The following is a 14,960-nucleotide window of genomic DNA, read 5'->3' as shown; positions in this document are numbered from 1 at the left end:
ATGAAGGCGGACGTACCGTGATGCAGCCGTGATGCGCGATTTCGATGTTTGCGTCGGAGATTCATAAATTGCAGCATAATTACAGCAAATGGCAGCAAAATATCAAATTATACGGACATATCGAATAAAAGTTCTTTTAAGACAAAACCTGACCTAATCTAACGCTCTACTGTTGACCTGCAAAATATATCTACCGCCTACAACATAGTAAAACACGCATCGACCCACCTACAATCTCTCTGATAAACTTTGCTGCATTTTAGGGTAGTTTATGTTCTTTCTTCATATGAAAACTGGCGCATATGCTACATTAGTGCTGTTCGATCCCTGTTTTCTTTATCAGCAAGCGGCTGGCTTGCTGCTATTTCTTGGCTTCTCATTGGTCAAATAAAGGTGGTCGGTGCAGTCGACCAATGACAGGCTAAAAAGAAGGCCAGCACGCTGATAAATCTGTGAAAAGTCAAGGCCTTGCCTTGCCCGTTGCCAGTTCGCTAATGCTGAAGGCAGTGTTTTTATACCTTGGCTGAAGCTTAGGGGCAGAAGGGTTATATAGCCTTGGGCCGAAGCAAGGATATAGAACTCCGGCCAAAGGCCGAAAGGAACAGAAAGGAAGAATCTCGCTTACTGTTACACACAAAGGTTACAATATTTGCAACAAAATGCTATGAAAAGGAGAACCACCATTGGTGATGTCCTATTTTGCACCCTTTAAAGACTCAAGAAATCTACAAAACAAAAACACGAAAAAAAGGAACACCAGAGGTGGATTTTCATGGGCTGGGGGGCAGTCAGCACAGTGGCTGGTGGGACTGGCCACATCGGACCGTCCACCGCATGCAGCTGTGACGTCAGAACCGACTACCCGTCTCCTACCCCCACGCCTGTTGGACGCACCGCACACACCGCACGCAGCAATGTGCGGTGCCCGTGAACATATAAATACCCCTACAACCTACAAACCTACCAGCTACCAACCTACAACCTAAAACCTACAAACCTGCAACCTAACCTACAACCTAAATTCCTTCTACTTGGTTGAAGGGATGTAGCTGCCCTACAAAAATTACCGCATGTAAATCGGTCAAGTGGCTGCTGAGATATAAGTGTCCCAAAAGCGTGACCATGGCCGGCCGGCTGGCCGGCTGCTCATACTCAGAAATTTTCGTTATTCTACGTAAGACTCCGCTCGCTTCGCTCATTCTGTAATAACAGTTAATGCACATGGCATGTCAACCCAAAGCATATCTGTTGTAGTGCGTGGAACATAGCAAAACAGATCCAACAGCAGTCCTGCTACGCTAAGACAATTTTCTGGAATAACATGCCACCCAATTTCTTTTTCAGGTTAGCTTCTTGTTTGTCTGGAAGATAACATAAGAAGATTAAATGTGGATGCCATTGAGATATAGCAAAGTTTTTCTTTGCCAGCACTGCAGAATGGTAAGGCTTAGTTTGTAATATAGGTATACATTTATTATTTCACAATGTCTTTTTGCGAAAAAAAATTGTTAATCTCTAGGTAAATATTTTTATGAACACTGTAGATGCCGTTTCTATGTCGGCGGCGTTATTCGTGACGGGCACGAGCTACACGAAATAAAATTTTGCTGAAGTAGAAAAGTAGGACGGAAATAATTTGGAACAAGTAAAATAGGTTAGAACAAAGGTTTTGAAAATAAGTATCGAAACCGCACGACAAGGAAAGAAGAAGTTAAGTGATATTTAAGTTTACTTGGTGTAGAATAAGATAAGCCTTTCATGTAGCCGCGGACCAAAAATCGCTTTTGACGGTGGTTGTGGTTGAGAATGTGTGCGTGAAAGAAGAAGAACCTGTGAGAAGGACGGTGATAAGAACCGGTGTGAAGTGTGCTATTTTGTGCCTGAGTTTGTATTTTATTTTAATACCGAAATATTACGACATCCCGATCAACTTTAGTTTGAAATAAATCAGAGTAAAATCACTCAGCTCAAGCCACCCGTAAAGCATTATCCAGCGCCTACATTTAGTCAAAAGCGATTTTCTACGTTTATGATTCTTACTTTTAGTCAAGTTTAAGATATGAAGATATGAAGTTTGTTTAACGTAAGTATCATTTAACGTAAACAACGCAAGTGTAAGTCAAAGTACATAAGAAGATGGGAGCTGACTCTCCAAACGACCTACCGTTACGTACGGCAAAGTCCCTACGGGAAGAACTCAGAAAAAGAGGCCTGTCGACAAGCGGCAACAAGGCTGCTCTGAAAGAAAGACTGGAGAAAGCTCTAGCTGCCGAAGAGCAAGCGGAGGCAATTGAATGCAGAAGCTCAATGTCACATGCATCTCTCGTTTCAAGTTCCTCTACCTCAAGCCAAAGAGCCCAAGAAACTCTTAAGAGGGCAGAGCTAGAGGCCAAAGTAGCTCTACTCGAAGAAAAAGAACGACTTCTTCGTGAAGAAATGGAGCTTAAGATGAAACGAGAGAGGCTACAGCTGCGAGAAGAAATTGCGCTTGCTGAAGCAAGAGAAAAAGCACTTGAGATGAGCGCGAGTGTCCTCAATGAAGAGACCATTCCAAGACGACAAGGCTCAGCTGCGAATGGCGATGACAATGACGATTCGCAACGAGAACTGACAGCTATTCAAGCACTGTTAACTCAACAGAAGAGAACTCTGCTACCCCAGTCGCAGATTCAGGCTTTCCGAGGCGATCCTTTGGAGTATAAAGGATTCATCCGCGCATTTGAAAGCAGGATAGTCAAAAGGACAGAAGACTGCGCGGAGCGCCTGCACTTTCTGGATCAATACACAGACGGAAAGCCCAACACCATAGTGCGGAGCTACATGCACATTGATCCAGTAAAGGGCTACGCTGAGGCTCGGAAGGCTCTCGACCGAAAATACGGCGATGACTACAAAATATCTAAGGCGTACGTGGAGACGCTGCTCACCTGGCCCGCGATCAGAGCCACGGATATAGACGGGCTGGAGGACTTCGCTATCAAACTGAGAGGCTGTTTGAATGCTATGGAAGACATCAGCAGTCTAACTGAGGTAAACCACCCAAAGAACCTGCAGAAGATTGTTGGCAAGCTGCCAGCCGCCCTTCAAGAGGGCTGGCGCCGGTTAGCCTTCTCTCTGACAAGACAGGACGCGAAGCCCAGCTTTCAAGATGTCGTGGAGTTCGTGGAGAAGGAAGTGGAAGTGGCGGCCGATCCCGTGTTTGGAACCGCTGAGATGGCTGCTATCTCCAGTGGAACAAAGTCATCACCTGTAAACAGAAGAGAACAAGCTGTAAAAGTGAAGAAATCGAAAATTCATGTGACGAAAACAACGGAAGATGCAGCAAACGGCGAACTCCGCCGGCTCTGTCCGTGTTGCAAGGAAGGTCACGACCTGGAAGCGTGCCAGAAGATGCTGCATAAAACTACCAGCGAGAGACTGGAGCTGGTCAAGAAAAGTGGACTATGCTTTGGATGCCTCCGATACGGGCACAGCTCTAGACAGTGTCGCAAAAGGAAGACATGCTCGAAGTGCGGCTCTCGTCACCCAACTCTGCTTCACATGGACTCAAGAAATTCAGAAGAAGGAAGACCCGGTCCGCTGCCCGAGCCAAGAAGTGAAGTATGCGGCGGAACGACGACGGACCGAGCCGGACCTGTCATGTCCATACTACCCGTGCTGGTCACGGGCAGGAACGGAAAAACAAGCCAAACGTACGCCTTTCTTGACAGTGGCAGCTCGGCAACATTCATCACCAACGCTCTCGCTGAGAAGTTGAAGCTAAAGGGAGAAGAAACGTCACTGGCGATAACGACCGTGGAGCAAGACGAGCTTAAAATCAGCAGCCAAGCCCTAACCGGACTTCAAGTATCAAGCCTGGACGGGAGCGGCAGCGTAAAACTGCCGTGTACATACACAATCAAGAAGATCCCTGTCACGAGCAGCGATATACCGGACGCATCTGTCGTGCAGCAGTGGCCTCACCTCGCTGGCATCAAGATTCCGGTCGTGGAAGCAGAAGACGTCGGCCTGCTGATCGGATGTAACTGTCCTCTCGCCATGGAGCCCTGGGACGTCGTACACTGCGAAGACGGCGGACCATACGCCATCAAGACCCGCCTCGGCTGGACCATAGTGGGCCCCAGCGACCAGAGAACCAACATCACCAGCAGCAACTCCATCAAACTGAACCGTGTCGGCGCCAGCGCTAAAGAAGATATAGCAAGAATGCTGACTGATATGTACAACAGTGACTTCACGGAGAAGGTCGGCAGCGAGCCGAGTCCGTCAGTCGAAGATAAGCTTTGGCAAAAACAAGTGAATGACAGCATCACTCTGCGCGACGGAAAGTATGAAATAGCTCTACCACTGAAGTACGAAGACACTAGCCTACCGAATAATCGCAAGATGGCTGAAAGACGGGCCGAAGGGCTCAAGAAAAGACTCGAGAGGGACGAAGGTCTACATCAGCGCTACACTGAGTGTGTGGAAGAACTCATCCGAGAAGGTTACGCTGAAGTTGTCCCTCCCGACCAGCTCCATCGACTTAACAAGACATGGTATCTGCCCCACCATGCCGTCAGCCATCCTGCAAAGCCAGAAAAGACGCGAGTTGTCTTCGATTGCTCAGCAAAGTACGGCGGCGTGTCACTGAACGATCAGCTGTTACAAGGACCTGATCTGACAAACAGTCTGCTCGGTGTACTGATAAGATTCCGACAGGAAGAAGTCGGATTCGCCGCTGACATCAAAAGCATGTTTCACATGGTCAGAGTGCCTGAGAAAGATGCAGATTTACTGCGGTTCCTGTGGTGGCCTAAAGGTGACACATCCCAGGAGCTACAGGACTACCGGATGAGGGTGCACCTTTTTGGAGCCAAGTCATCGCCAGCGTGCTCAAACTTTGCCCTCAAGAAAACTGCAGAAGACATAGGGACCGAAGACCACTCGGAAGTGAAGAACACGATAGAACGTAACTTCTACGTAGACGACTGCTTGAAGTCCGTGCCAGACGTAGATTCAGCTGTGAAGTTAACCGAGTCGCTCCGCTCAGCATGTCAGAAGGGGGGTTTTCACCTCACGAAGTTCGTTTCGAATGACAAGTCAGTCATGGAACACATCCCAGAAGAAGACAGAGCGGTAGAAGCAGCCAGTAAAAGCTTACTGGAGACGGACTCAGCCGAAAAACGTGTTCTGGGTATCCTCTGGAATGTCTCATCAGACACGATCGGAGTTCAAGTTCAGGACATGAGAAAACCTGCAACAAGAAGAGGCATCTTATCGGCAACCAGCTCGCTCTTTGACCCTCTGGGGTTCGTAGCACCCGTTCTGATGGCTCCGAAGATCCTGTTACAGCAGCTCTGTCAGCTGGACCTGGGATGGGACGACCCCATTCCTCAGCACCTGGAACAGAAGTGGATAGAGTGGACGCAGGCTCTTCATCACCTTCAGGACTTCAAGATAAGACGGTGTTACAAGCCCCCAGGCTTCAAGGCCATCACTTCCTGCCAGGCTCACTATTTTGCCGATGCAAGTGAGACAGGATACGGCGCAGTAGCCTACTTGCGGATGACAGATATCGAAGGGAAGACCCACTGCTCATTCTTGGCTGGAAAGGCAAGAGTAGCACCCTTGAAGACTGTCACGATTCCACGCCTCGAGCTGACAGCTGCCACGGTAGCAGTACGTCTAGACGCACAGCTCAAGAGGGAGCTAGAAGTAGCTGTAGAGAGCACTACATTCTGGACGGACAGCTCTACCGTTCTCCGTTACATCAAGAACAGAGCTAGCCGTTTTCATACATACGTGGCCAACAGAGTCCAGGTCATACATCAGCACTCAGACCCAAGTCAGTGGCGATTCGTCGATGGCAAGTCGAATCCGGCTGATGAAGCCTCCCGTGGGGTTTCTGTGGAGAAGTTTCTCCATCGTTCGAGATGGACATCAGCACCGGAGTTCCTGTGGAAAAACGAAGAGCACTGGCCTGTGGATCTGAACTTACCTGTCCAACTGGACCAGAATGACGCAGAAGTGAAGCGACCTGCGATAGTTTCGGTCACAAGCACCTCAGAGAAGAACCCCACAGACAGACTTCTACTGCAGTACTCATCATGGTACCGATTGAAGCGAGCGGTGGCGTTCTTCCTGCGGCTGAGACGCCTCCTGAAGGCCAAGGCAGAGCGGGCGCTCTCGGCTCTGCAGACGAGGACAGCAGCACACGACGGGAGCAGATCGAGTGCCTCGAGTACATCGGCCAACGAAAAGAAGAAGCCGAACAAGAAGGGGACAGCTGCTCGCGCTGATCAGCCGACCACACCAGCTCTCCTGTCTGTGGAAGAAATTGACGACGCAGAGACGGCCGTGATCAGCTATGTTCAATCACAAAGCTACAAAGATGAAATAAGCAGACTGAGAGGGATGCAAAATGTCAAGCGCTCCAGCCCGATAAGCCGCCTCGATCCCGTTCTAGACCAGAACGTGTTACGAGTCGGAGGGCGTCTCGGTCGGTCTACACAAGCATTTGAAAGCAAGCATCCGGCTATCATGCCGGCCAAGTCACACGTAACGGATCTCATCATCCAAGACGTGCATCAATCAGTGGGTCATCAAGGCCGTCAGCATGTCCTAGCTTCACTCAGAGAGAAGTTCTGGGTGGTGCACGCAAACGCAGCTGTTCGGCGGGTCCTGTCCCGCTGTCTCACATGCCGACGACTTCAAGGAAGACCGCTGACGCAAAAGATGGCCGATCTGCCCGTGGATCGAGTTACGCCCGACCGGCCGCCGTTCACGTTCTCGGCGGTAGACCTGTTTGGCCCCCTGCTCGTGAAGAAGGGAAGAAGTATGGTCAAACGATATGGTGTGCTGTTCACCTGTCTAACGACCCGAGCGGTTCACATTGAAGTGGCTCACACCCTCTCAACGGACTCGTTCATTAATGCCCTGCGCCGATTCGTATCCAGGAGAGGTCAAGCTGAAGAGATACGGTCGGACAATGGAACGAACCTCGTCGGGGCCGAAAGAGAGCTGCGTGAAGAGATAGACAGATGGAATCTGCAGCAGATCCATGAAGCAATGCTTAAGCATCACGTGAAGTGGAAGTTTAACCCACCTGGCGCTTCTCACCATGGTGGAGTATGGGAGCGACAGATTCGCTCTGTCAGGAAGATACTGAGCTCACTACTGCTCAGTCAAGTCGTGGACGAAGAAGGCCTATCGACACTGCTGTGTGAAGTTGAGTCGATTCTCAATAGCCGTCCACTGACACCAGCGTCTGACGATCCACTGGATCTCGACCCTCTGACGCCCAACCATCTTCTTCTCCTTCGAGCCGGTCCTCGCCTACCGCCTGGTGCGTTTAGCGACAGCGACAACTACACCAGAAGAAGATGGCGGCAGGTTCAGCACCTGGCAACAGAGTTCTGGAGAAGATGGAGCCAAGAATATCTGCAGACTCTGCAGCACAGGCAGAAGTGGACGAAGGAAGAAAGAAACCTACAAGTCGGAGACGTAGTTGTCATCGCAGACAAGAACGCTCCTAGGAGCACATGGAGCATCGGGCGCGTGACACGCGTCTTTCCAGATGCGGGCGGAGCCGTTCGTGCGGCGGACGTGCAGACGAAAAGCACAGTGCTGACGCGTCCGGTGACTAAGCTGGTTCTCCTCGCGGAAGCAGGAGAATAACAACCGTCGAAGCGAACACTAAGTGACGCTCGGGCTAACGTGCGCCGACGGGGGCGGGGGTGTAGATGCCGTTTCTATGTCGGCGGCGTTATTCGTGACGGGCACGAGCTACACGAAATAAAATTTTGCTGAAGTAGAAAAGTAGGACGGAAATAATTTGGAACAAGTAAAATAGGTTAGAACAAAGGTTTTGAAAATAAGTATCGAAACCGCACGACAAGGAAAGAAGAAGTTAAGTGATATTTAAGTTTACTTGGTGTAGAATAAGATAAGCCTTTCATGTAGCCGCGGACCAAAAATCGCTTTTGACGGTGGTTGTGGTTGAGAATGTGTGCGTGAAAGAAGAAGAACCTGTGAGAAGGACGGTGATAAGAACCGGTGTGAAGTGTGCTATTTTGTGCCTGAGTTTGTATTTTATTTTAATACCGAAATATTACGACATCCCGATCAACTTTAGTTTGAAATAAATCAGAGTAAAATCACTCAGCTCAAGCCACCCGTAAAGCATTATCCAGCGCCTACAAACACTGAATCTGATCCTCACACATCTCAGTCTCACACATGGAGGAGTTGACATCCTCTCTAAACTGCAAACAGCTTTGAAAAGCACCAGTAATCATGAGGAGAGTACTTCAGACATTTTCTCAGTCAGGCCAAAGGTCAGGTCACCTGACTCCTGAGGTCATCAAAGATTTCTTAATCCAATTTTGACTTTCAGTTCCCTCCTTTTACAACTTAGGTACCCCTTGCTAGAATATTGTGGAAAAAAGCAGTTTATAGCTCTTAAATAGTTATTTTGCTTGTGTTCTCAGGTTTGGCTTTAGGTCATTGATTTCACATTCAGAGGGCAAACAAATCATTAATTTTATGAGTGCAATCATCATTGGCAGCTTGTGATCTGTCTGCTACTGATGCATCTTTGTCTGTCTGACCATCATCTGGTGGCGTTTGGTGGTGCTGACCGTCGCGTGCCGCGGAACTGGGCGGCGTGCGGCGGCTGTCGCTGTGTGACCGCTGTGTAACCGTCGCGTGTCCCGCAGCTGGGCGGGGTGCGGCGGCTGTCGCTGTGTAACCGCTGTGTAACCGCTGTGTATTGTGTAATCGGCTCGTGTCCCGCAGCTGGGCGGGGTGCGGCGGCTGTCGCTGTGTGACCGCTGTGTAATCGGCTCGTGTCCCGCAGCTGGGCGGGGTGCGGCGGCTGTCGCTGTGTGACCGCTGTGTAACCGCTGTGTAATCGGCTCGTGTCCCGCAGCTGGGCGGGGTGCGGTGGCTGTCGCTGTGTGACCGCTGTGTAACCGTCGCGTGTCCCGCAGCTGGGCGGGGTGCGGCGGCTGTCGCTGTGTGACCGCTGTGTAATCGGCTCGTGTCCCGCAGCTGGGCGGGGTGCGGCGGCTGTCGCTGTGTAACCGCTGTGTAACCGTCGCGTGCCGCGCAGCTGGGCGGCGTGCGGCGGCTGTCGCTGTGTGACCGCTGTGTAACCGTCGCGTGTCCCGCAGCTGGGCGGGGTGCGGCGGCTGTCGCTGTGTGACCGCTGTGTAACCGTTGCGTGTCCCGCAGCTGGGCGGCGTGCGTCGGCTGTCGCTGTGTAACCGCTGTGTGACCGCTGTGTAATGTAACCGCTGTGTAATCGGCTCGTGTCCCGCAGCTGGGCGGGGTGCGGTGGCTGTCGCTGTGTGACCGCTGTGTAATCGGCTCGTGTCCCGCAGCTGGGCGGCGTGCGGCGGCTGTCGCTGTGTGACCGCTGTGTAACCGCTGTGTAATCGGCTCGTGTCCCGCAGCTGGGCGGCGTGCGGCGGCTGTCGCTGCTGCGCAGCCAGGCGCTGGTGGCCGGCCAGTGGACGGGTGCTGACAACGGCGCCACGTTCGAGGTCACCAACCCTGCCACGGACCAGGTGCTCGGCTCGGTGCCCGACCTCGGTCCGGCGGAGACGGGCCGCGCTGTGGAGGCCGCGGCGCGCTACCAGACCACCTGGGAGACCACGCCGGCAAAGGTACCTACCCGCCTGCCTACCCACTGTCTGCGCAGACAGCACAGGGAGCTGGAAAATTATAAATGCCCGCATACAACAAACCACAATGTAACTGATTTTGACAATGCTCCATTATCACCTATCTTAGCGACAGCAGAAGAGTGCTAATAGTTATCGTTGCTCTTAACTCTTCAGCTTCAGCTTTATGTACAGCCACTCAGTCATCGTTGTGGCTCGATTTCTGCGCTCGTTCTTCCCACTCTTCCCCCAATGACTGCCTGACGCGATTCTGCGCGGCCGGTGCTCAGAGGCGCTCCCAGCTGCTGCACGAGTATTTTCGCGTGCTGGAGGCCCACAGCGAGCAGCTGGCCGAACTCATCACGGCTGAACAGGGGAAGCCGCTGGCTGAGGCGCGTGCCGAGGTGGCCTACGGATCCGCCTACATCGAGTGGTACGCGGGCGAGGCGCGCCGGATATACGTGAGTGGCTCCGTGGGGCAGCTTTGGTGTGGGTCGGTGGGAATTTCACGACAATTATAGATCGATGAGCTGGGATTTGGGTATGGCTGAGTGAGGCGGGACTCAGTAAAATGATGCACAAAACTTGAGTGGCGGTGTTCTTAGCTCGGTTGTTTAGGAGTTGAGGAACCTTGTCTCCGTTTAGAAGCTGTTATAATATTTCGCGCCTCTCGTCTGAAATGTCATCGCAACTTAGAAGAGGCATCGTTTTTGTCCCCCCCCCCCCCCACCGAGTGTGTATCGGATCTCCCGTCTGCCGTTCATATGAATACCGGCTGACGTGGTGCGTCTGGCAGGGTGACTATGTGGAGGGAGCCCCCAACAAGGAGACGCTGCTGATCCGTCAGCCGGCAGGGGTCGCTGCGCTAATCACGCCGGTACGTACGGCGTGGATCACTGAACACGCAGTCACAAACTGACGGGACCATGGAGTGGGTTGCGCAGGATGTTGTAGGGGGGCACGAAAGATATGCTAAGCTAAGCACATGGCAATTTAGGGACACAGATGGTACAAGGAGGGCAGACTGTTAATGAGTGCGGCGCAACGCGAAGAGCCTGATCGCATATGATAAGACGCTTCGACGTGGATGATTTCCGGGCATCGGCGGATAATTGACTCATAATATTGCATTTCCTAGCTCATCAGTGAGCTTTAGCTGCTTTCCGTGTGTGCGTGTTGGCGTAAAGTCCAACGCATAACCAGTGTGCTCTCAGTCGAGCAACCCCGCCCCGCTCTCTCGTCAGTGGAACTTTCCGTTCGCCATGTTGGCCCGTAAGCTGGGCGCCGCGCTGGCCTGCGGCTGCGTGGCCGTGGCCAAGCCGGCCGAGGACACGCCCCTCACGGCGCTGGCCATGGCCGAGCTGGCACAGCGCGCCGGTCTACCCGACGGCACGCTCTCCGTGATCACCAGTAGTCGCAGGAACGCGGCACCCGTCGGCGCGGCGCTGTGTGCCGATCCGCGCATCGCCGTCATGTCGTTCACAGGTCAGTGGTCAGTCGGTAACCGACGGGAACGGGTGAGGGAGGCTGCTGCTGCAGGCGTGGAGGTTTTCAGACATTAGGGCAAAGTTCTAAGTTTTGCAGATCAGGATGGTATCAATACTGACTGGTATTACCAACACTTGCATGAAGTAGTGATATAAAAATGCGTCAATTTCGACCATCATCAGTGCAGTGACGCCACAGCACATCACCCTCGACTATCTGTGTGTGACCAGGCTCGACGGCCGTGGGGAAGCTGCTGTACGCCCAGTGTGCACCCACTGTGAAGAAGCTGGCACTGGAGCTGGGAGGCAACTCGCCGTTCATTGTGTTCGACTCGGCTGACCTGCAGAAGGCCGTGGCCGGCTGCATGGCCTCAAAGTTCCGCAACGCTGGACAGGTGAGGTGACGGCTGGACAAGCGTAACGAGGCAGGACAGGTCTGACGGCCGGCCGGACCGGCAGGCGTAACGGGACAAGACAGGACAGGACATGCCTGGCGGTAGGAGAGACTGGTAGGCGTAACAGGACAGGCCTGATGGCCGGACAGGGCTGGGGCCTGTAGGCGTGGAGCTTGGGAATCTAATGTCGTGCAGGGCTGGGGAAAATGCTCAAGGCTCAAGGGAAGAATGGCTTCGTTTTTTTAATGAGGAAAAATCATTGGTGTGTTAGGAGTTATCCCACGTTTCGTACTGGCCTGGCAGCGCTCGTTGAGTCAACAACCCCTCCCCCTTCTGTCCAACAGACGTGTGTCAGCACCAACCGCATTCTGGTGCAGAACGGCATCTACGAACGGTTCGTGGCCGCCCTCTCAGAGGCCATGGACCGACAGCTGACGCTGGGTAACGGCGCCACCGACGGCGTCAACGTCGGCCCGCTCGTCAACGACGCCCAGATGAACAAGGTAACGACGGACGGGTTTAATGGCTGTCTTTACTGAACCACTCTACACTCAGTCACTTGTAGCGGATGGGTCAGAATATCCTAACAATTGTAGGTAAATCGGTTTCTTTGGAGGATAGTAGTCAGCAGCTTACTCAAGGCGTTGAGCTGTCAGTGCTGACCGGTATGGTGCGGTGGGCGGGAAGCTGAAGTACACCTCTCCACCGCCAGGTGTCAGGCCTGGTATCCGAGTCAGTGCGCCAGGGGGCGGCGGTGGTGCGCGGCGGCGGCCCGCACAGCCTGGGCGGCCGCTTCTTCGCGCCCACGCTGCTGCGGGATGTCACGCCCGACATGGTCTGCTTCAAGGAGGAGGTGTTCGGACCGGTGTCGGCCTGCGCCAGGTGCGACTGCGGACCGCAGGGGGGGGGGGGGACTCTGGCCGCGGCGACCGCGGTGGGGCTGATATTTGATTCGTGCTACCGCTGAGGTGTGCCTGTTTTGAACTACCGAACACTAGTCCGTCATATGGTATTCGACTATAAATTGTTTGGCTCGAAGCAGAGGACGTTCTGTATTTCGTTTTCCATTCGTTGAACTGCTCAATCGCCACAATCTTAAAAATGGGTCCGCCCTGCTCGCTTATTGGCAGCTCTTTTTCACTCACACTCGCGACACTTCACTTCACCACCCGTGTGTCACCCCGTCTCCTCACCCACATGATACCCGACCCGTTCACCCTTGTGACACCGCCCGTGCCCCACTGCAGGTTTGAGACAGAGGAAGAGGCCTTGTCGATTGCCAACAATACGGACGCCGGTCTGGCAGCGTACATGTTCACCGAAAATATCTCCCAGGTGGGTGGAATCGCGCGGTGCCTTGTCCTAGACGATTAATGATTGAGGGGGTGAATAACTGTGTGAAAAGGGAGAGATGGAGGGGGAATAAATGAGAAGGGGGCAGCTATTTCACGAGGTGTATGTATAAAGAAGGTCCTTGGAGGAAGGCAAAGGAAGATTGGCATCCACAGGAGGTGGATTAATCGAGGCCAATGGCACAGACTATCCACCGCGCTGTACGATCGATGCAGGCCAACAAATAATGACCGCACTGGTCCTCGTAACCCCAGTAAGCGACTTTGTGGCCCGGCTGACCCGCTCTCTCCGTGTGTAACTGGCTGGTCGCTCCCGACAGGCGTGGCGGGTCAGCAAGCGGCTCCAGTACGGCATGGTGGGTGTGAACGAGGGTATAGTGTCGCAGCCGGAGGCCGCCTTCGGTGGCGTCAAACAGAGCGGGCTGGGCCGCGAGGGCTCGCGCCACTCCATCGAGGACTACACGGACATCAAGTACATCTGCTTCGGCACCCAGTGAGCCGGCAGACACCCGCGGGGGTGCCGGGGGTCTCACGGCGGCAGCTCCGAGCGCCGCAGCGAGGTCAGGGGTCCGACCAGCCGGCTGGCTCCGGCTGGGAGGGGAGGGGGGAGTTGTGGTATGCTGTTGGTCTTCCATTTGGTTTCCCACGGTGGTGACAGGCCGAGTTCAAATATTACATCCCCGTGTTCGCGGACCCTCAGGTGGGACGCCGCCGATAGTTATACTTGCTAGCTAGACTGAATAGTGAAAGTCCTAACAAAGTATTGACTTTCAGGGTGTAACTATGGCTTCGGGTATATGTTTCCTTATCTTACCGTCGTTACATAGTCATAGTCTTTGACGATACCATTCTTATGAAAGGTGTGGACGACAGGGAATTTAGCAATGGCCCATGAATCAGACATATACTTGGTGTTGCGCAATGATTCAGGCCTCTTTGGGATGTTCTCTAGATCTCATAGCTTATTGTTATGGTTAAGGCAGTTGTTTGCCCATGTCCTGCTCAGATATCTTCGGGGTGGTTTTGTGATTAATTACACCGTGCTTCCACGGGGCAATAATTTTAGCAGGCATACGAGTATCAGGTTACGTTATAATCATGTGTTCATTTGGGGTATCCCAACGACTCTATCGACGGTGAAATAATACCATTGAAGGTGTTGTCTGTTGTTGAATGATCGTTTAATTCTCTTGCAATAGAGCTGGCCAGCTAGCATCCTGTTGGCTCCAGATGTGATATAGGTGTAAAATGTAGCCTATTATGTTTAATATTTCCCAGCCATGTTGTGAGCTTTTCCTGTGATCTGAAGAAGTTTTGATGTGTACAGTTCATCGGCGCTGTGTGCCATTTTGATACTCATGGAGTTTACATTGATCATGTTCGACTTTTGTTTGTTGACTCAGACCTCAATATGTCACGTCAATCCATATTGGAGACATGCCAAGGGCAGCGAATACTATGCCATGAACGGACTTAAATGCATATAAATATAATCCATGTAGCCTATCTAAAAGTTTTTTTTTTTGTATCAAGTTTTAAGCCGACAGACTCTAGTGCGAACAGTTTTGGTAACATGTGTCACATGTGTTACATGTGTCAAAGGAAAAGTCGAGCTGTGCTCCCGAATCAGGAGAGGCGGGACGTGGAAACGTTAACAGTCTTCCAACTCAGTGCTTTTGTGATGTGTCCCAACTTTATCAGTTTTCCTTGGCCCCTGAAGGCCTCATCTCATTAATACAAGGGGTTTCTGCTCTCTCCTTTTGGTATTTATTTAGCGAGATATATATTAGCGCGCTTCGTAACGGATTAGGAATACCAAAGGTTGTGAAAGAGTGAAGATGGATAAGCAGTTGGATTAGGCGTCGCCTAATCCAATGTAATGTCGTAATGTCGGCTGTCGCCGTGTTTCGTGCTCTTGAGAGTTGAGACGGTCCGGATCAATCAATCGTGGATTTGAAGAAATAAGCGCCTGGCAACTTAAAAGGATTTTTAGTGCAATCATTTTCATAGAAACCGCAGGCATCTATAGGCAGTTTATCTCAGTAAAATTTGATTCATGTTTGCCACTTAGCCGTAAAA

The 14,960-nt window shown here is 52.1% G+C and overlaps 2 protein-coding genes across 4 annotated transcripts; both read left to right on the top strand.

Annotated features, from left to right (window-relative positions):
- Window positions 1-443: 443 nt before the first annotated feature.
- LOC122378289 (glutarate-semialdehyde dehydrogenase-like) lies at window positions 444-14,636 on the top strand. 3 transcript variants are annotated; one of them, XM_043359168.1, is made up of 11 exons: window positions 444-639; window positions 1,345-1,440; window positions 9,438-9,650; window positions 9,938-10,108; window positions 10,444-10,524; window positions 10,892-11,132; window positions 11,366-11,529; window positions 11,874-12,032; window positions 12,242-12,411; window positions 12,777-12,864; window positions 13,202-14,636. In XM_043359168.1, exons 2-11 carry the CDS (start codon window positions 1,387-1,389, stop codon window positions 13,376-13,378), a joined length of 1,518 nt encoding a protein of 505 aa, XP_043215103.1. In that variant the 5' UTR covers window positions 444-639; window positions 1,345-1,386; the 3' UTR covers window positions 13,379-14,636. The 3 variants fall into 3 exon arrangements, with proteins under 3 accessions (XP_043215103.1, XP_043215104.1, XP_043215102.1); XM_043359169.1 differs by having other exon boundaries at window positions 520-544; XM_043359167.1 differs by having other exon boundaries at window positions 537-609.
- LOC122378288 lies at window positions 1,580-6,071 on the top strand. Its single transcript, XM_043359166.1, has 2 exons — window positions 1,580-4,103; window positions 5,989-6,071. Exons 1-2 carry the CDS (start codon window positions 2,137-2,139, stop codon window positions 6,011-6,013), a joined length of 1,992 nt encoding a protein of 663 aa, XP_043215101.1. The 5' UTR covers window positions 1,580-2,136; the 3' UTR covers window positions 6,014-6,071.
- Window positions 14,637-14,960: the final 324 nt, after the last annotated feature.

Source organism: Amphibalanus amphitrite, unplaced genomic scaffold (assembly GCF_019059575.1).
Source record: "Amphibalanus amphitrite isolate SeventyFive unplaced genomic scaffold, NRLGWU_Aamphi_draft 000057F_arrow, whole genome shotgun sequence".
Classification (NCBI taxonomy): Eukaryota; Metazoa; Arthropoda; class Thecostraca; order Balanomorpha; family Balanidae; genus Amphibalanus; species Amphibalanus amphitrite.
The sequence above is the reverse complement of the archived record's forward strand: the minus strand, read 5'-3'. Positions and strand labels throughout refer to the sequence as shown.